Source organism: Trichechus manatus, unplaced genomic scaffold (assembly GCF_000243295.1).
Source record: "Trichechus manatus latirostris isolate Lorelei unplaced genomic scaffold, TriManLat1.0 scaffold00027, whole genome shotgun sequence".
NCBI classification, from domain to species: Eukaryota; Metazoa; Chordata; class Mammalia; order Sirenia; family Trichechidae; genus Trichechus; species Trichechus manatus.
The window spans coordinates 17,021,323-17,042,099 of record NW_004443963.1 but is presented as its reverse complement, the minus strand read 5'-3'; the positions used below and the strand labels follow the sequence as shown (position 1 = coordinate 17,042,099).

The window sequence follows — 20,777 nt, the reverse complement described above, 5'->3', positions numbered from 1 at the left end:
GGGCGCCTCGGCTTGCACTCACGTGACGGGTAGGGAAGCTGGGTGGGGACGGCGAGCGGGGGCCGTCCCTTCGCGCCCCGGCCCAGAGGGCGAGGCGAATTGTCCGGCCCCACCCCTCGCGGGCCTGCCCGCCGCGGCGTGGGACCTTACTTCACGCAGGGGCCCGACCTCCCGCGCCGCTTCCCCGGCCAGCTTAGCCCTAGGCGGCGCCATGGACCGCCGGTGCTGACTGGAGTTGTCTCCTCCCCAGGGCCTCGGCGAGGGGCGAGAGTTCACGCTTTCCGACGGAGCCGCGCCCGCCTCGGCCTCCGCCTTGCGCCCGCGGAGATGGAGAGCCGCACCCGATGCCCCAGCGCGGCCCGCGACCCCACGCTGGCCGACCCCCGCTAACTGCTCGGATTTGGCGTTTTATCCACCACCTAGGCCTTGCCTGCTAGGTCAGTGGTGTTGTGGTTCGAAAGAAATGGAAGAAAAGGAGCGATGTGACCGATTCCGTTCAGTCCGCTTGCTTTGAGGCCTGGTTGGCATTTGCAGAGAGGAAAACAACAAGAAAATCGTGGTTTTTGAAGGGGAGTGGGAGGGTAACGTGGCAGAAGAGAAACAAAGTCTTAGATTTTATATGATTTTTTTTTGAAGTCTGCATTTTGGCAGTGGTAGCGAAATAAACTAATCCAAGAGTTATTTTTCCATTGAGAAGAGACAAATGGATTTTTTTTTCTTTTGATTCCAACCTTTTCTCCCAGTGACAAAGCATAAATCACGGGCACTAGAGAATAAGGTGGACCTCAGGAACCCTGAAAAGACTGAGAAGATTACATTCTTCCTCAGGAGGGGAGGGTGGGGGTGTTTTTAGCCCTCTCTGGAACCTAAAACGAAAAAAACATGAGTTGCGTGCCATGGAAAGGAGACAAGGCCAAATCTGAATCATTGGAGCTGCCCCAGGCGGCACCCCCACAAATCTACCATGAGAAACAGCGCAGGGAGCTTTGTGCCCTCCATGCCCTCAACAACGTCTTCCAGGACGGCAATGCCTTCACCCGGGAAACGCTGCAAGAAATATTCCAGAGGTAGGGGATCCTTTTCGTTGGCATCTTAGTACTTAAGATTTCTGGATTTCTGTGGGTGGGGCAATGTCTCAGCTTCATATACCTGCAGACCAACAGGTATTATTAGCCAGATGTCATTAGCAGCTATAAGGGACACAGGGTTGGGAAAAATAGTAATAATCACTACCGTTTGTTGAGCACTCACTATGGGTTAGGCACAACGCTAAGAGTCTCACTTGTATTATCCCACAGGATCCACTCAGCAATCCTATGGAATCCATTATGTCTAGTAATTTCCATTTTACAGGTGAAGACAGGGCTCAGAGAGGGTTGAATTCAGGTTTGTATTTGGGCTGTTGACCACTATACTATAATGCCTTTTGCCCTGCCCCTAAAGAGATCATAATCTAGAAGAGGGACAAGCTATGTACTCATTCACTTGTATTCAAAGGTGGAATGTGGTGGAAGTACCACAAGAAACATGTATGCACAGTGCTCAGCTTTTCTGAGAGGCCATGCGTTGGCCTGGGTGCTTTTCATACATTGTTTTGTGTAGCCCTCCCAACATTCCTTTTACTGTGTCCATTTTCCTACCATGGAAACAGGCAGAAAGGTCAGGTAAATTGTCCAAATGGCTTTAAAGTAGCAAAGCTATGATTTAAAGCCGACTCTAGATCTTCCTCCTCTTTCTACTTCATCCTAGATGGCCTTTCATGTCCACTTGAAAGCTAGATGCCACCCTACAAGTTGATAGAAATTCAGCTTTTTTTCTCTGCTTTGATTTCTCTAAAATTCTTTATCAAAGGGTTTGAGAATTAGTCCTGCAGTTTCTGGATGGACACAGCAGCATGTCTGTAGCAACTTTGGCTGTGAGCCTATCTGATTATTCCAATTAGAAAGGGTTGGGCCTGCTCAGCCCTCAGTGCAGAGAAAGCTACAGAAGTCTCCCAGCGGCACATGTTGGCAGTTCCAGAAGACTCTTTCTTGACTCCCTTCATTCGGACATAAAATGATTGCCTCACAGAGATCTGAATTACAGTGGGAAGCCACCTGTTTTGGGTGCGATGTGAAGCACAGGTGTGGACCATTTACCCTGCAGGAACTGTAAGCCTTCTCTTAAAGGAATGTGAATCCCAGTGGCTGACAAAACTAGTGGGAGCAATTATTTTCCAACGCCAATAATAACCAGAGTGATAACCTTAGCAGGGCACATGTGTCCTCTGCATCATGGCCGTTATCAGGCAGCAGGTAGAATTAACTCTGTTCAGGAACTGGGGCTCTGGGAGAGAATTTGTCTCAGATAGTCAAGTCATGGAACTGAAAGGAGTAGGAAGGAGGTCCCAGTCCATTAAAAGGCTTCTTTTTGGCCAACCAGAAAGAAAGGACTCACAGTGATAAGTACCTAAATGTGCTTGGTACTTTGTGATATGTAACAATCTTGCAATGGCCCTGTCAATGATGGCACCCTCTCCCCCCATTTTACATTGAAGGAAACTAGGATTTGGTTGAAGTGATTTGTCCAGTTTGACTAGTAAGCCAGTGTCGGTCAAGATTCTGTGGATCCAGTTCTGTCCAGTTGAAAAGTTTTTCATGTCTATAAATTTGGTGCCTGACCTGGCAAGGTGGATAATCATGACGGTGACTTAACACATATCAACACTTGCCCTTGTGCTAACTCAATCCTCACACCACTCTTAGGAGGTGCATTCTGTTGTTTCCCATTTTCCAAATGAGGAAATCATGGCACAGAGAGTTCATAGAACTGTTAATGGCAGGATTTGGACACAGGCTTTGTGACTCCAGGGCCTGCCCCTCTGAGGGCTCTGCAGCTTCCTGAGTAGTGGAAAGACTTGTCAGAGCTCTTTTACCATCAGTAGCTGTTTACCCTGCTAGTAACTGTAAATTGGATGTAGGACTGAAGGTCTAGGCTGTGATCATAAAGCATTTGTGGACAATAGCAGGAGTCTTTCAGCCTGTTTTCCCTGGATGAAAGAATGCTAAATATTTGTTAAACACCCACATGGAACCAGAGTTCTATTCCAGGCTTTTAAAAGCTTTACCAAATTCTTTTGTTCTCAATCCCTATCCACAAAACATAAAAAATCCCCTTCAAAGTAAAACCAAACAAATACGTAAGAGATACTCTGTCCTCCTCCAGAGGCGGAAATCTAGAGTGGTTGGTATGGACAGGTAGGAACAAAAAAGAAATGGGAAAGGGATCCAGAAGAAAAAGCAAAGGGAGAAGAGGTGAGGGAGAGATGGAATTTTTTAAACATTTACTAGCTGCCTGCGGTGTGCCAGGCACTGCTAGGCTCTATAGGGAAAACAAGCTGAACAGGACTCAGCCTCTAAGAAGTGTATTTCAGGGATATATATTGGTTGGGCCTGGAAGATTGATTCAAGTGAAATTAGAACCATGGAATTTGGAGCAATTTTAAAAGTGAAAAGAGAATCAGTTTGGAGCTTAACAGAAAGAACAAAAATGCTGGCAGGTTTAGAAAATTTTAAATTCTCTGAGCTAAAATTAAAAGATTTTATGAAAATGTGACCGATAAATGGTAAGAATGGGAGAAAATTGTTGATTTGCGCCACTGGTTGAGAGGAAGTTCATTCTAGCAGTTGAATTTTAGCCAGATTTAAAAAAAAAAAAAAATTTAGCCAGGAGAAAAACAAAAGCAGGGTGGAGTTTCGATACAGTTGTGGATATGAGATGACTCATGTTTGGAATAGAAATGAATAGGAATTTATAAGCTAATGGACTTGGTAGCAACAAGGAGATAGGAAAGAGAAAAGCCAGATGTGACGAAGGCTTTGAAGATAATGGTCACTTCTGCAGTGATACAGAAAGGTCATTGGTTTGAGAGGGATCAGTTCTCAGCATGTGAAATTGAAGAAAAGACCAGAGAATCTGGGCAGGTGTCATCAGTATGTACGTGTAAACCTACTGCTGTCGAGCCTATTCCAACTCTCAGTGACCCTGTAAGATAGTAGAGCTGCCCCATAGGGTTTCCAAGACTAATCTTTATGGAAGCAGACTGCCACATCTTTCTCTCGCTGTACCGTGTATATGTATAGATAAGGATATTTTATCGCATACATTTTAGTCTATATATGCATCTGTCAAAGAGCCCTGGTTGCACAGTGGTTAAGCACTCTGCTGCTAACCAAAAGGTCGGCAGTTCAAACCCACCAGCTACGCTGCAGGAGAAACATGTAGCAGTCTGCTTCCGTAAAGATTATAGCCTTGGAAACCCTATAGGGCAGTTCTGCTCTGTCCCATAGGGTCGCTATGAACCGACTTAACGGCAGCAGGTTTGGTTTGGTTATATGTTTGAAAATGAAGGGGACTTAGAAGTCAAATGATACGGTAGCAGCTTTGTTAGGTTGTTTTGGAAATCCTCAGGCCCCAAACATTTTCACTAGACTCATCTCAATTTTTCAGTGATAAAAGGTTCTCGTAGCCAAGTAAGTGTTCCTCTCCCAAATAAAATAACTATTAAAACCTAATTAGAAGAAAATTAGCTTGGTACTAGGGGAAAAAAATCTGATTAGTGTGGGAAGGGATGAAGAGATTATGGATGTCAGTGAACAGCCTGCAGTCTACCACAGAAAGGAAGTCCTCCAGCCTCACCATTGAAAGGTCCCTAAAGAGGTAGATGGGGGCAGTGGTGGTTCAGTGGTAGAATTCTTGCCTTCCATATGATAACCCTGGCCAATGTACCCCATGTGCAGCCACCACCCATGTGTCATGGGAGGCTTGCGTGTTGCGATGTTGCTGAACAGGTTTCAGCGGAGCTTCCAGACTAAGACTAGGAAGAAAGGTCTGGCAGTCTACTTTGGAAAATCAGCCCATGAAAACCCTGTGTACCACAGCTGTCCAATCTATAGCCAATCATGAGGATGGTGCAATACCAGGCAGCATTTCATTCCATTGAGCATTGGGTTGCTGTGAGTCAGGGGCTGACTTGGGGACCACTAACAGCACTACAATGAGCAGATAAACCAAACCCATTCCTGTTGAGTCAGTTCTGACTGATAGCAATCATGTAGGACAGAGTAGAACTGCCCCATAGGGTTTTCAAGGAGCGGCTGGTGGATTTGAACTGCCGACCTTTTGGTTAGCAGCTGTAGCTCACTGGAGCTCTTAACCACTGCGCCACCAGGGGTCCGGTGAGCAGGTAGAAGGGTTCAGATTTAAAGGTATGGTGGTTGTAAATTGAGAAAAGGTGTAATGGAGTGTTATCCTCTAGAGATGTGAGTTCTCTCATGTAAAACGTAGTTAGCACTAATGATATAACCAACACCTGCAGAGCGCTCACTATGTGCCCAGTTCTGTGAAACCTGGTTTATGTGTATTAACTCATTTAAAAACATATCAGAAAGTTCTGAGCTATATTTTCATATTTTTTAATGTCACTGTCTCTTCACACCTGATAAAAAGGAGAATCATATTTTGGGGGAGAGAGGAATCTTGATGAAATGCTCCCCATCTCCCTTTTCATTGAAATCCAAAACCATCACCATAGCCAGACAGTGGTAACCACAAGACAGGACCAGGACTCACCTGAGGGCATAGGCACTAGTGGAGACCCAGACTGAGTCCCTCTTTTGACTTTTACATCACTTCAAATCTCATGGTTCCAAGCTCTGGCTGTAATGACAAGGAGAAGATGCTCCATACAGCCCAAGATTTCTATGGAAATGATTAAGGCAGCCCTGAACAAGAGTTTGCCAAGGAGTCTCAAGAAAACCTTCCATTGAAATCAGTAGGATCCCATGAAATTCAGTGGGACCAGATCATTGTGTTGAAATATCCAAGAGACTGCCCAGTCTAGTCTCACCAGCGGTATGACTGCAGGTTGCTGTACTGTCTCTGCACCTCAGCTTCCTTATTTATAATAAGGGGTAAATAGCTATGCAAGATGGTTGGGAGGATTAAGTGATAAAGCCCAGAAGAGTAGCTAACACAATGGGCACTTGATAAATGTTTAAGTAAAAGCAAGTCCTGGGGTAGTGGGTGCACTGGATGGACCCCACTTGTTTAAATGATGACTTCTCTACACATGAGATGAATGAAAGTTATTCTCAGCTTCTTGATTGATCACAAAATGCTATGGTTTGACCAACACATGTTTTTAAGTTGCCAGTGCCTAGCTGTGAGGGATACAGAGTAGAAGAGCCATCCCCTTTGCTTAAGGGCTTACTGTTCGGTTGGGCGTATGTGAAGTAACTGAGTCCTTCAATGGCCCAGTAAGGAATAAATCATTTTCATTTTTATAGGTAAGGTAACAGGCATAGAACTTAAATCTCACAATTAGTATTGGTGGTGCTTGGATTTGAATTCAGATCTGTGCGGTCTTCCAAATCTCCCTCCTTTTTCCATTACACGGAGGAGTCAGGAAAGATTCTATGGAAGAAATAGTATATGAGGTTGAGCTTGAAGAAGCTACAGGATTTGGCTTGGAATAGGAAATAGCATAGAAGAATAAAAGCCTGAACTATCATGGTGCCTGAAGTGCACTAAGTCCAGTGAGAGGGAAACCAGGCAGGCTGAGTGGGTGGGGAGGTTTGGGGGTGACCCACCAGCCAGTTTGCCCCAGCGTGAGTTCATACATAAGGAAGTAAAATGATGCGTGCATGTTTAGGGAAGATGAATGTGGCAGGAATGTGTAGGTTGAATAAGTGGAAGGAGTTTGGAAGCAAGGAGATCAATTAGGAACCTGTTTCAAAAGTCCAGGTGTCAGGTGAGGGACTCCCAGTTAAGGAAGAGGTAGTGGGAATAGACAGGAAAGGATTTGAATCTGAGATGGAGGATGAAGGACAGGAAAGAGAGATCCTTGGAACACTAGTCCTGTCAGGTACATCTCAGAAACATGTTTATGTGGTCAAATATGTTTGGAAACTGAAGCATATTATATCCTCCACTCCTGGAGACTCAAAGTGAGTATTAGCATACTAGGGACTCTCAGAATTCCTGCAGGAAACCTCTGCTTACTTAATCCCTTCAGCCATTATACTAATGCTTTCTGTGGCACTCTGTTGAACTGCACAGAGCTGGTGTCTCTGGGAACACACTTGGGAAAATGCCACTCTGAGGTTTAGCCTGGTGTAGGGAGTTACATGGTGACAGGAGGCGGAAGACTCAGTGTTATCGTTGTTGGAGCCTTCAGGCATGTATCGGTCAGAGACTTTATTAAACGCAGTGGGAAGCCACTGAAAAACTGTTGAAGAGAAACTTGATGTATCTTGAGCTAGCCTTTTATTCATATGCTTTCTCATTTAATCCGCTGAGGGCCTTTGTCCTGTTTAGCTGCGTTTTAGGCCCAGGCCCCAGGGACTCAACTGTTGCTTCTGGCCTTTCCCTTTATCAACCTGCCGCCCCCACCCACTCTGATTCGTGGGCCCTCGCCATAGGCAGCAGACACAACTTTGGACTCAAACAAAGCTAAGTTTGAATCTTAGTCGTGTCATGTGTGAGGTAAGTGATTAAGGGCACATTATTTAACATCACCAAACCTCAATTTTTACATCCATAAAATGGAAATAATAATTCTTACCCTTATAGGTTTTTTGTGAGGAGTAAATGAGGTGCATGTGATGAGAACATCTGCCAGCGTGCTTGGCACAGAGTTTTCAGTAAGTGGTAACTATTATTACAGGTAAAGTTTGGTTGCAGAGTGGAGCTTAGTGTTCTCACATTGCTCTCCCTTGCTAGCTTTGGAGACAACACATCTTTTTCATTTTAAGGGTTTACTATTAATATTCACAAGGAAAGACATAGGATAACAAAATATACATGAGTAACATTTTAACAAGCATCCCTTGAGCACCGGTCATGTACCAGGCCCTGGTGATGCCAACAGGGTAGACAAGGCCCTGCTGTCATTCTGGTGTGGGAAAACAGACAAGGAAAAACATGTCTGGTAGTGACAAGGGCTGTAATTAACTCAAAACAAGTTGACATGAGAGGAAGTGAGTGGGAAAAACCTAAGGTTGGGTGGTCAGGAAAGGCCTCTCTATAAAGCATTAACGTTTCAGACTCATAATAAGGAGCAGACCAAGGGAAGATCTAGGGAAAGAGCATTGCAGATGGTGGGAACAGCTGGTGAATGCAAAGGCCCTTAAGTGAGAATGAGGTTTGTGTGTTCAAGGAACCAGGAGGAAGGTCGGCATGGTAAGAGGTAACAGATGAGTCCGCAGGCTCCCCAAGGGCCTTGTCGGCCAGGGGAAGGGGTTTAGGTTCTATTTAAGTGCTTTGGGAGCCATTGGAGGGTTTTAAGGAATATGTTTTGTGTTTGAAAAACAGTCAATATGGTGGTTGTGTGTAGAAAAGTTAAACTTTATAAGATTGCCTAAGTTTTTAGGAGCCCTGGTGACCCTATGGGGCAGTTCTACTCTGCCCTGTAGGGTCGCTGTGAGTCGGAATTGACTCAGTGGCCCTGAATTTGGGGTTTTTTTTTGGTGGTACAATGGTTAAGAGCTCGGCTGCTAACCAAAAGGTCGGCAGTTCAAATCTACCAGCCACTCCTTGGAAACCCTGTGGGGAGTTCTACTCTGTTCTGTAGGGTTGCTATGAGTCGGAATTGACTCGAGGGCAGTGGGTTTGGTTTTTGCTTTTTTCATTGGCCTGAAGTCTTGATTTTCTTCTGGAGGTGGCGTTTAGTAACCTCCTGGACATCTGCCCTCTGCTTTTATTCCTGAGAAAACTCATCACGTTTCCCTTCATCCCTGCACACGAAGGTAAAAGGCGTGCTGACCCTTCTACCTTCAGGATGGCCTTTCCTTAGAGGCTGGCCTGACAGGCCCATGAAGACAAATAATAGGATTGGATATGTCCTCAGCACAGACCTTGTCTTGAGATGAAGCAGCTTGGCAAAAAATGTCTCAAAGCTGGGTAGGCAAACGGGACTGCAGTGAGTTCTGTTTGGCCCAAAATTTTTTTCAATTGATTCTGTGTGTGTGTGTGTGTGTGTGTGTGTTTTAATTGTGTTTAAGTATTATACACACAGAGAGAGACATACGTTTTTATGTTTGTAATGTCTTTAGGTGGGTCATGCATTTTCAGTTGTCATAGGCCTCACTAGTTTTTATTACCTTAACTCTGGCCTCAATTCATACGTTTATGTTACCTGCCTTAGGCCGGTATAGGCCTTTGAGTATTTAAAGACTTGTATCAAAGGTAAGAAGCTCAGCAATAGGGGAAGAAGACTATGAAAATGGATAGGCTGGGGATTTTGCAAAGGAAACTCCTCCATGGCACATGCTCTATGTCTGTTGACTGCACTGTAGACACACTGAATGGCAGGCAGATAGGCCCCACCCATACTGACATGTGTTGCATAAAGAGGTAATTCCAAGAACAGCTGGAGCAGACTACCAAATACTTTGGAAGAAGCTGGTTAAATGGCACCTGAATGAGGGGAAACTAGCTTCCGGGGGTAGTGGGACATGCTCTTCTTCTGTCCTGGTAGTGCAGGGCCAGGAGGGGTTAGGCGGACCAGTGAGTCTCACTCCTCTCTTTTCACGTTTAGGTTGTCTCCAAACACCATGGTGACACCTCACAAGAAGAGCATGCTGGGAAATGGGAACTACGATGTGAATGTCATCATGGCGGCCCTTCAAACCAAAGGCTATGAAGCTGTTTGGTGGGACAAGCGCAGGTAATTCAAGCCAGGCTTGACTCGATGGAGCCCACAGCATGGTTTTTAATACTGGAACTTAGGGCATCAGTGGGCAGGTAACTGATTGTGGCTTTACAGCCAGGGAACCTTGGGCAATGGACTGCCTTGGAACCTAACACCATTCCTCCTCTTCAGGGATGTCGGTGTCATTGCTCTCACTAACGTCATGGGCTTCATCATGAATCTGCCCTCCAGCCTGTGCTGGGGCCCATTGAAGTTGCCTCTCAAAAGGCAGCACTGGATCTGTGTGCGAGAGGTGGGAGGTGCCTACTACAACCTCGACTCCAAACTCAAGATGCCTGAGTGGATTGGAGGCGAGAGCGAGCTCAGGTAGTCTCTGGTGGTGTGGCTAACGTGCTGGGCTCCTTTATTTTGGTGTTCTGAGGAAGTTGAGCTCATCTTTGGTTTATTTGACAAAGGAGAGACACTAATGAAATTCCTATCTCTTTGGCTCCTCTCCCTGCCTTGCTTAGAATCACAGGGTCTCAGACTTGAAAGACCTTAATCTTAGATGGACCATTAGGACTTTAAGTCCCTTTGGTAGGGAAGTTCCACAGGACTTCTGGTCTAGTAGGACTAGCATTGTAACGTTCTCCACGCTTAAACAACTGCAGCAGGATGGTTGCCAGTTCAGAGAAAGGAAGACTTAAATATTCAGGCCAGAGAGGACTAAGTTTCCCTGTGACCAAAGAAGAAACTTTTTGTTTGTTTCAGTTAGAAGTCCCTCACTTTAGAGAACTTTGGGCTCTGTTCTTCACAGAACCACTTACCACTGGCAAAAATTCAAATTGGAAATCTTAACTGGACAGATTGAGAGTTAATCAAATGCAGAACCCTCCAAGAAGAGATGGACTACTAGAGTGTTTTTAGGAGCACAGAGGGTATAAATAATGGAATTTCTGGTGAACATGTAGCCCTGAGTGTGGAATTTGCAACTTCACCAGCATTTCATTCTCTTTCATCTACCTTCTTCCTGTAGGAAATTTCTAAAACATCATTTGCGAGGAAAGAACTGTGAACTCCTGCTGGTGGTACCAGAAGAAGTGGAAGCCCATCAGAGCTGGAGGGCTGATGTGTAATGCAGTTCTGCCCAACCTTCCCCTCACCTCAACCCCTCAAGCCTCTGTGATGTGCTGTGGCCTACACAGTGGGCCTGTCCTTGCCACTTCCCCAAACATCTCGTTGGGATTTTCCCCTCAGATTTGACAGTGCAATAGGACAGATGTGTGGACTGTTAGAAGAACAACCACCAGCGTTACTTGTTCGTGGGAAAGGAAGATAGGAGCTCTGTGTGCTTAGGGCAAGCCATCGAAGACCGTTGGTTTCAAGAGAGAGGAAGAAAGGTGGGTCCTAGTTTATTTTCCCCTTTCCTGTGAGGACTTGACACAGGTTCTGCTGGAGTTAATCATTGCTGCTCCAGGCTTACCTGGAGATGCTGCCTCCACTTTCCCTTTCCTGGCAAACCAATGGGTCTGAAGACATAGTACATGCAAAGCCCATGTGACTGGCCTGAAGGACCTAGAGCATTGGGGTCTCTCAGGAAACCATCTCTAAAACCCTAGCCGCGGTACAGCGTGCTGTCTCCAACCCTTAATGCCACCCCTTTTTATCCCTTAATGGGACCCCCATGTTTAAGGGTGGTTTGTGGCCATCTTTGGAGTTTTATAATGATAAGTCCTCTAATATTCTAAGCCGGGTGGTTGAATCCTGCAATATTCCAGCTTGACGGGTAAGATAGATACCTAAGAGGACATGGCTAAAGCCAAACTGGGGCAGGCATGGGGTGGCTTGTTTTCAATAGCTCTCACTCCGGTTTTGTTTCTACCATTTCACTACATTGATTTAGAAGGCTCTGGGGCAGAAGACAAGGCAAAAGAGCAGTTTTTCCAGTTGACCCAGTCTGGCAAAATCAGAAAAACATATGTTTGCCTTTGAGAGCAAATTCCTCTATGCTGGGACAGAGTTGGGTGAGGAGAGTATTGTGAAGATAAGCTTCTCAGAGTTTAAGAGCAGACAGAATTGGTAGAAGTCCTAGGCTCAGGGGCTCGGGGTCACTGTAGTGACAAGAAGCAGAGCCCTCAAGTTGGATGGTTATGTGCATTATGTTATAGGACCTGGGTTTGTCATCCTTCTGGAGTTTCCTTTACAAGTCAGAGAACTGACCTGCCCCCTACCTCTTTAAATAGTTGTAGGCCACTTTTCCTGTAACTTTGGAAGACAAAGGAGGAGGGGAAATAGGTATCACACCACACTGTGTCACCAGTGGTGTGGTCGCCTCAGGCAGGTAGGCAGGCCGGGAGGACCTGTCCAGTCCTCACAGATCAATGGTCTTGCCAGGTCTGGATGCTGCCCCACTGGCCAGACTTCTCTTCAGCAGCAGAGCCAGCCTGGGGTTTGCACGTTGAACCTGAGCAAGCTTAACGGGACGAAGCTGAGGCTTTCTCCCCACTGTGACTGGAGTGCATGTTTACACCAGCACTTTTTCTGCACATGTGTCTTCAACGAGGCCGTTTTTTATGTTGAGTAACAGAAGCCACCAAGCGGCTACTGCATTACGCTCTCCCAGCAACTGGCCGCAGTCTCTTCTGTACTGTTTTCTATACCAGACCTGCTTGCCACCACAGGGAGCTCTCCACCCCCGCACAATGACATTCCAACCAGCACCAGCCAGAAGTTACAGCCAACCTTGCTGATTGTCACAAGCAGGACCTCGGGTCCATCGGCAGTGTATGTGATAGTAAGCCATTTCTGGGTCCATTGGCACTGTTCGTGATAGTAAGCCATTTCCTGGGAAGAGGAAGAAATTCCTCCCCGCAGATCTGCTTGGGCCTATGTAAATGGCACTTCAAAGGAGTCCCATGCACTTGGAGTCCACGAGCCAATGGGCTACGCAAAGACGCTTAAACATTTCAGGGCTTGTTTCTCTGTTCATATCCAATTCTGGTGCTTAGGAACAGGGACCCATGCTGATGCCCAAGGGCAAAAAGCCCCACTTCCTTTAAGGAAGGGAGCAGGCCCAACCCTGATGCCCAATAAGGGGCAACCTAGGCTTTTTGTTTTTCTTGCTTTTATTCCTTTTTGTTGTTGTTGTTGGCCTTGTGCTGGGTTTGTTTACAAAAGATGTATTTTGTTTAACCAAATATTAAAAATGGAAAATTCCATACATAAATCTCCTTCCTTGTCTGCCTGAATTACATATGTAAAGAAAAAAAATAATAAATGTTAGTGTGATGCTCTTTTAAAAAGAATTCACTACCATAATAAGTCATCTTTTATAGGCTTATTGAGCTTTAATCAGACTTCACCTGAAAAATTCAGAGACAAAATATTTTTCTTTATTGTGCTTTAAGTGAAAGTTTACAGTACAAGTCAGTTTCTCATACAAAAATTTATACACACATTGTTATGTGACCCTAGTTGCTCTCACTACAATGTGACAGCACACTCCTCCTCTCCACCCCAGATTTCCCGTGTCCATTCTACCAACTGTTGTCCCTTTTCTGCCTTCTCATCTCGCCTCTGGACAGGAGCCACCCATTTAGTCTCATGTATCTACTTGAGCTAAGAAGCACATTCTTCAAAAGTATCATTTTGTTTTATAGTCCACTCTAATCTTTGTCTGAAGAATTGGCCTCGGGAATGGTTTTAGTTTTGGGCTAACAGAGTGCCTGGGAGCCATGTCTTCCTTCCAGGATCCCTCCAGTTGCAGTCAGACCATCAAGTCTGGTCTTTTTACTAGAATTTGAGTTCTGCACCCCACTTTTCTTCTGCACCGTCAGGGACTCTCAGTTGTATTCCGTCCGTGTCAGGGAGGTCATTGGTGGTAGCCAGGCACCATCTAGTTCTTCTGGTCTCCGGCTGATGGAGTCTCTGGTTTATGTGGCCCTTTGTGTCTCTTGGGCTGATATTTTCCTTGTGTCTTTGGTGTTCTTTGTTCTCCTTTACTCCAGGTGGGTTGGGACCAACTGATGAGTCTTAGATGGCTGCTTGCTAGCTTTTAAGACCCCAGCTGCCACTCACCAAAGCTGGATGGAGAACATTTTCTTAATAAGCTTTGTTAATGCCAGTTGACCTAGATGTCTCCTAGAAACATGGTCCCCAGACCCCCACCCCTGCTACTGTCCCTCGAGGTGTTTGGTAGTATTCAGGAAACTTCTTAGCTTTTGGTTTAGTCCAGTTATGCTGACTTCCCTGCAAAATACTTACTTTGACTCTAACAAAACCTCTGGGGCATTTTTCAGTTTACTTTTATTTACAAAAGTGAAACCTGACAGTTTGAAGGCCCCATCTACATGTTGACTGTACCAGCTCTGGCTGGTGACTAGTTGTTTTTCCCCAGTTAACAAGTGCATTTGAATGGAGGGCCTAGATTGTCCCAGAACCCAGGTATATAGCAGGGCCCTGTGGGTGGACCACCTGGATTTGAATCCAGATCCAGCACTTACTCTGTGGCCTTATGCAAATTACTTAAACTTTCTGTGGTGGTTTCCTCATCTATAAAATAGGACTACTACTATTAAATTGTATTGTCCTGATAGATAATCTACATAAGAGGCTTAGTACTATTCCTGGCACATGCTCAATGAGTATTATGTTAAATAGACTGCAAAATTCAAAGACAGGGCTACAATTGGATTTATCAGTGGCTCACCTCAACAATTATTTTGATAAACTAGGTCACAACAAAGTTCTACTGGCAACTCCCAAGCCCATAGACTAGAAATCAGTACTATCTGTCATTCCTTACAAGTACTTTACAATCATGCCATGTCATTGTAGACTATTCAAGTACATGGACCCAACTCTTTGTTTTAGGCTAATGGACCTAAAAGTGATTGACTGCCTGAATTCAGAGCAAAGATTATTCAAAGAGGTTCTTAGGCTAACAGTGAATTTTCTTCAAAGATTTTACTTTTGGAACTTAACTAATATGGGCTTCAGGGGCCAATCACGTTAAGATGGTGGTGTTCGCTTGGGTGAGAAGATGTGCTAGAGGCAGCATGAGTCTTTGCCCTCTAAAGATAAAAGTGGCACAGGCTGGACTAAGTAACACTGAGGCATGTATCACAAGCACATGGATGACACTTTGAGTTGGAATCATTTTTAATATTTAAATACAAAAAGTGAGCACTTTTTTTTTAACACACACACACACACACACACACAGAAGTCAGACAGCCAAAATGCGCAGAGGAAACCAGCTCCTGCTGTCCCCTAGTCTCCACCCTGTGGTCCAGGCTGCTGCTGGCCCTCCCTTCTCCCCAGCGCACACAAAGATGCACAGTGGCTGATTTGTACTACAGCTATAATGCATTTTGTCCGTTTCATACTGTGTGCGTGTCCCTCCCCAACAACTCCATTCTAAAAAAAAAAAAAACAGTCATTAATGGTCAGGAGTACATCCCTTCCACTGGCATCAGTTCTACCCCACAATGGGAGAATGAGGGGTCTTCCAGAACAACTAGGAGCAATTTAGTGAGGGTGTGGGGTGGTGAGTAACCGTCTGCATTGCTGCACTCTGCTGTCAGAGTGAAGGCAGAAGAAGTAAGACAGAGTGGAGGGCACAGGTGCAAGTTGGGAGTCTCTGCGAGACAAAGTAGGAAGAATTCTCCCCACCAGGTTTAGATTGATCAGTGTGCCAAAGTTTAAAAAAAAAAAAAAAATCCAAATAATCAGCAGTTCAAACACTATTGAATTGCAAACTTCTCCCACCAAGACAGCTCAAATATAGCAATAACAATCTAAATCTTTCCAGGAAGTGAAGGTAGAGCCCCTGGCATTCCTCCTGACAGCCCTGTGTTTGGCCCTAGAAGTATCTGTAAAAGAAAAGGAGGGGAGTTAGTGGGTTGTACAGGTCTAGGGATCTCATTTACACCATACCGGATGGGGCAGACAAGGTCTTTTACAAAAACAACGCTGAGCAGAGTCAGGTATTTAAAAGCATACAAGGTCCCAGGCCCAGCCCCTACCTACACATTACCCAAGTGCTGGAGAGAAAAATTTGTGTCTCCACCACTGGCAAAAAGCCAGGGTTCTAGGCTCACCTGCCGCTGTTGGAGTTGCTGCTGTTGCTCCATTTGCAACTTCTCGGTCTCAAAGACAACCGGAAGAACCAGGATCATAAAGGAAGTGGTTCCAATCCATAAGGCTGCCCTGGAAAACCTGCAGAGGGAAGGTAGCAAGATGGAGAAATAAAAAACCAGTAACCAAACTTCTCACACTCTACATACCTGAATGTTTCTGATAAGGTATTCTACCCACCTCTTGCACCACTCTGGCCATAAACAAGAGGAGCAGTTCTGGTAGCTACATAGCGACAGTAGTTTAACATTCTCCTATGTTCTACTTAACAAAGCTGCTTATACATTAATCAGCTCAGATACTCTGAAATGATCCGCACAACGACCCTACCAGAAAAGAATCCCCACTTTACAGAAGAGAAAACTGAGACTCAGAAGGGTTACGGTACCACTGGTCCAAGGTCACTCAGTAATCAAAGGTGGCAGGCTGGCCTCGAACCCAGCTCTGCTGCTTCCAAAGCCCGTGTTCTTCATCAGCACCATAGTCACCCCATGCACACCCCGCAGTGTCTTTACCCTCGTCCCTTACCTGTACATTTTTTGAGCCACAAAGAGGGAGAGATCAAAAGTGGCTCCGGCCGCGGACCGGACCCTCTCCGGGAACATCTCCGTCAGACCCCATAGTCTCTCCGACAGAGTCTCATCTAGCTGTGGTGGAGGAGGCGCGGGTCTTGGCCGAAGAAGCGGCAGCCACCCCTCGACCCCAGGGGGGCCCTAGCCCCGCCTCCCGGAGAAGCCGCCTCCGCTCCGACCTCTCCGGGTTCAGCGACGCGCCTTCGCCCCGACAGCACGCGGAGCCCACACCCCCGGGCGGATCGGCTCCCCGCCCGTCCCCTCGCTCCTCGCCTCGCGGCCCCGCGGGCACCCAGTACCTCCTCGTCGTCGTCCTCTTCCAGATCCTCCTCAGTCTTCTCGGCGTCGCCTTTCGGGAGCAATTCGTCCGGGGACACTGGCGCCCCAGGGCCGGCGGCAACTGCGGCGGCAGCCATGGCTGTAGGGGACACCGGAAGCGGAAGAGAGGAGACGAAGGAGGAGGGAAGAGCGGACAGAACTGCCCTTCCGGGAACCGAGAGACTGGAGGGGATCTGGGGAGAGAGTGGCGCCCTCTGGAGTGGAGGTCTTCAAACTCCCATTAGCCAATTGTGGCAGTGGCGAAACCCTGAAGGAACCAACTATTCGTTATCTTACCCAGTGTTTCTCAGATTTCAGTAGGCATAAAACATACCTCTATGAGTCAGAATGTACTGGACGACACACAATAAGAAATTGCAGGGTCCCTCAGTAATTCTTTTCAGTGGGTTTAGGGTGGGCACAAAAATCTTTTTTTTTAATTGTGCTTTAGGTGAAAGCAAAAATCTGCTTTTTAACAAGCCTCCCTAGAATCAAACTTTGACACTGATACCAGTTTCATTTTCCTGAGGAGTGTGTGTTTATTGGTAGGAATACGTTAGAGATTTGGAGGTTTATTGGTCTTTTAAGGACCCTGGTGGCCCAATGGTTAAGTGATCGGCTGCTAACTGAAAGGTGGGAGGTTCCAAACCACCAACCAGCAGCTCCGCGGGAGAAAATACCTGGAGATCTGTTCCTGTAAAGATTACAGCTTAGGAAAATCTATGGGGCAGTTCGACTCTGTCACATGGGGTCGCTGGGAGTGGGAATTGACTCAAGGGTACAACAAGGATCTTATGGGAAAACAAGTAAGCAGTCCAATGTACTAAAAGGTAACCGCTAACAACTAAAGTATCAGGCACTTTCTAAATGTGGGTGTGTGTGTGATGCTCATTTAATCCTCACAACAACCCACTGAGTAGGTACAATTATCCCTATTTTACAGATGAGGAAATACGGGCACAGTACAGGGTTGCTGCAAATATTTCTGGAGGATAGATTTCTAGAAGTAGGCTTACTGGCCGAAAAGAATGCACATTTAAAATTTTGCTAGGTATTAGTTAATGGCCTTCACAAGAATTATAATATCATATACTTTCACAATAATAAATGAAAGTGTCCTTTTCCCCACACCCTGCATTGGATATTACACATATTTCTACCTTTTTCCTATATGATGAATGGAAATGCTTCTTTTTATAATGTACCCCCACAAGTTGTTAACATATACCTTTAGCCAGCTGACCATGGGATCTGAAAATCTCAGGATTACCCAGTCCAAATCCTCGTTGGATGTGTGATGGTGACATAGCAGGAGTCTCGATCCTCTTCACACACCTTGGAGGTGACTGGGGGTGCATGCACTTCCTCCTGACACAGTCCTTTTCATCTTTGGACAGGGCAGCTTCTAACTATACGTTTTTATGTCACAAAAGGGTGCCTACTTTATGATTCTACTTATATAAAGTTCAAAAACATGCAAAACCAATCTATGGTGCAAAGTCAGGATAGTGATTACCTTTGAGGAGGAGGGAAGGGGTAATATTTGGGAAGGGGTAGGAGAGTGGCTTCTGGGGGGCTGGTAAAGTTCTATTTCTTGACCTGGGTGGTGTTTACATGGGAATGTTCATTTTGGGTAATTCATCAAGCTTTACACTTATGAATTATGCTCTTTTTTGCACGTGTTAAATTTAAGATGTTGTTTTTTAATGTAGGCTAGCTCTACATAACACAGTGGCTGCCAACAATGGGCTCAAACATAGCAGTGATTGTGAGGATGGTGCCGGACTGGTCAGTGTTTCATTCTGTTGTTTATAGGGTTGCTACGAGTCAGAATCAACTAAATGGCACTTAACAACAAAAGCTGTACATAAATGCAAGGGCAGCTTAAGTGTCCAACACTGTAAAAATGGGGGCATGGGTGCATCAGACCCCCTCCAACCTCAAAAGGGGGAAGGAGAATCAAGATCACCAGCCCAAGGCTGAATCCTATGAGGCAGAGGTCAAACATACCTCCACCCTGCAACCTTTTTACCAGTTCTGACACCAACAGTCCCTCCCACAGCAGTATCTACTTCTCTGTTGGGTTCAGCAGTTCATTGCAATGGCTACGCAGAACTCATAGACCATATTCACGATTATGGGGTTTATTAAGGAAGTAACAAGTTACAGTTCAGGATCAGGAATGACTCAAGATAGTCTTTCAATCAGGACAGAGTCTTCCCAGCCGTGCTCACATGCAGGCCTCTCTCGGGCCCTTGGCCTAGGCTCTGCCCTGCTTGGGCAAGTTTTACAAAGCTCTTTAGCTCCACCAATAAGTACCCAGGGGCACTCCACTCCACCAGTAAGCCTTGGCTCAAAGGCACTCAGCTCTCTCACTCTGTGGGTCAACACACCCATTGTAACAACCTTGCTCCATTGGCCAAGAAGCCCACTTCGCCATCTCGTGCCTGTCTCCTGCTCTGTTGCCACTGCTTCTCTACCATCACTTCTTACCATCTTGCACCATCTCTGGTGTTACAGTTCTCTCTCTGACTTCTGGGTCTAGGAGGTTCTCAGCGCAGGGACCCTGGGTCCAAAGGACATGCTTCTCTCCCGTCTTCTTATTGGTGGTAGTGAGGTCCCCACTTTCTGCCTCTGGGATGACTTATTTTAAGCCTAGTGGGATGGCAAAATTGACCAATCCCCTCGTTAGTGCTCCATACACCTAATTTGCATGCCCCTACCCCCACAGGAGTGCCATGCACCTTATTTGTACTATGAGAAAACTGTCCAATCCCCTTCGTGGGCCACAAGCACCTTATTTGCACAGTTCACCCAATGATTTCGTGGGAGTTACAGTACCATGGCAAGAAAGGCCATATAAAAGTGATCCACTGCACTGCAAACACCCATGACTTTTAGTTCTCTTGTGGAATCTTTAAAAAACTACTGGGACACTTTGAAGGTAGAGAGGCAATCTTATGTGGAAAGCACAGACATCATGACTCCAAGTGGAGAATTCACACTACTAATATGAACAAACTTTAGGAAAACCTTAACCAACTAATTTTGTTTATATTCACTGTGACTGGAATGCAAAAATTGGAAATAAAGAAGGATCAGTAGTTGGAAAATATGGCCTTGGTAATAGAAACGACACCAAAAATTGCATGATAGAAATTTGCAAGACCAATGGCCTATTCATTGGAAATACCTTTTTTCAACAACATAAAAGGCGACAATACACGCAGATCTCACTGGATGGAATACACAGGAATCAAATCGACTACATCTGTGGAGAGAGATGATGGAGAAGCTCAATATCATCAGTCAGAACAAGGCCAGGGTCTGACTGTGGAACAGACCATCAATTGTTGATGTGCAAGTTCAAGTTGAAGCTGAAGAAAATTAAAACAAGTCCACAAGAGCCATAGCACAACCTTGAATATATCCCACCCGAATTTAGAGACCATCTCAAGAATAGATTTGACACACTGAACACTAATGATCAAAGACCAGACAAGTTGTGGAATGACATCAAGGACATAATACATGAAGAAAGCTAAAAAGGTCATTAAAAAGAGAGGAAAGAAAGAAAAGACAAAAATGGATGTCAGAAGTGACTCTGAAACTTGCTCTTGGATGTCGAGTAGCTAAAGCGAACTGAAAAAATGATGAAGTAAAAGAACTGAAGATATAAAAGGGTGACTCGAGAAGACAAAGTAAAATATTACAATGAAATGTACAAAGACCTGGAGTTAGAAAACCAAAAGGGAAGAACACACTTGGCATTTTTCAAGCTGAAAGAATTGGAGAAAACTGAAGAAAAAATTCAAGCCTCGAGTTGCAATACTGAAGGATTCTAGGGGGAAAATACTGAACAATGCAGGAAGCATCAAAAGATGGAAGAAATACAGAGTCACTGAACCAAAAAGAATTGGTCGATGTTCATTCATTTCAGGAGGAAGCATATGATCAAGAACCAATGGTACTGAAAGAAGTCCAAGCTGCACTTAAGGCACTGGCAAAAAATAAGGCTCTAGGAATTGACAGAATACCTACTGAGACGTTTCAACAAGCGGATGCAACCCTGGAAGTGC

The 20,777-nt window shown here is 45.5% G+C and overlaps 2 protein-coding genes across 2 annotated transcripts; one reads left to right on the top strand and one right to left on the bottom strand.

The window, feature by feature from the left end:
- Positions 1 to 20: 20 nt before the first annotated feature.
- JOSD1 (Josephin domain containing 1) lies at positions 21 to 13,152 on the top strand. The gene is made up of 4 exons (XM_004373864.2): positions 21 to 1,067; positions 9,578 to 9,706; positions 9,863 to 10,057; positions 10,707 to 13,152. Exons 1-4 carry the CDS (start codon positions 883 to 885, stop codon positions 10,804 to 10,806), a joined length of 609 nt encoding a protein of 202 aa, XP_004373921.1. The 5' UTR covers positions 21 to 882; the 3' UTR covers positions 10,807 to 13,152.
- A 2,213-nt stretch (positions 13,153 to 15,365) lies between these two features.
- Positions 15,366 to 16,816, bottom strand: TOMM22 (translocase of outer mitochondrial membrane 22). The gene is made up of 4 exons (XM_004373863.2): positions 16,680 to 16,816; positions 16,337 to 16,455; positions 15,772 to 15,889; positions 15,366 to 15,543 (listed from the first exon to the last, which is right to left on the bottom strand). The coding sequence occupies exons 1-4, from the start codon at positions 16,794 to 16,796 to the stop codon at positions 15,469 to 15,471; spliced, it is 429 nt and encodes a 142-aa protein (XP_004373920.1). The 5' UTR covers positions 16,797 to 16,816; the 3' UTR covers positions 15,366 to 15,468.
- Positions 16,817 to 20,777: the final 3,961 nt, after the last annotated feature.

Bases quoted from the DNA above. Each gene is read 5' to 3' on its own strand.
- JOSD1 (XM_004373864.2), top strand. From the start codon at position 883: ATGAGTTGCGTGCCATGGAAAGGAGACAAGGCCAAATCTGAATCATTG. The intron at 9,707-9,862 runs GTAATTCAAGCC...CCTCCTCTTCAG, and splicing joins GTTTGGTGGGACAAGCGCAG to GGATGTCGGTGTCATTGCTC. The intron at 10,058-10,706 runs GTAGTCTCTGGT...TTCTTCCTGTAG, and splicing joins GGAGGCGAGAGCGAGCTCAG to GAAATTTCTAAAACATCATT.
- TOMM22 (XM_004373863.2), bottom strand. From the start codon at position 16,796: ATGGCTGCCGCCGCAGTTGCCGCCGGCCCTGGGGCGCCAGTGTCCCCG. The intron at 15,890-16,336 runs GTAAGGGACGAG...TTCCCTCTGCAG, and splicing joins GTGGCTCAAAAAATGTACAG to GTTTTCCAGGGCAGCCTTAT. The intron at 15,544-15,771 runs GTGAGCCTAGAA...TTTCTTTTACAG, and splicing joins AGCAACTCCAACAGCGGCAG to ATACTTCTAGGGCCAAACAC.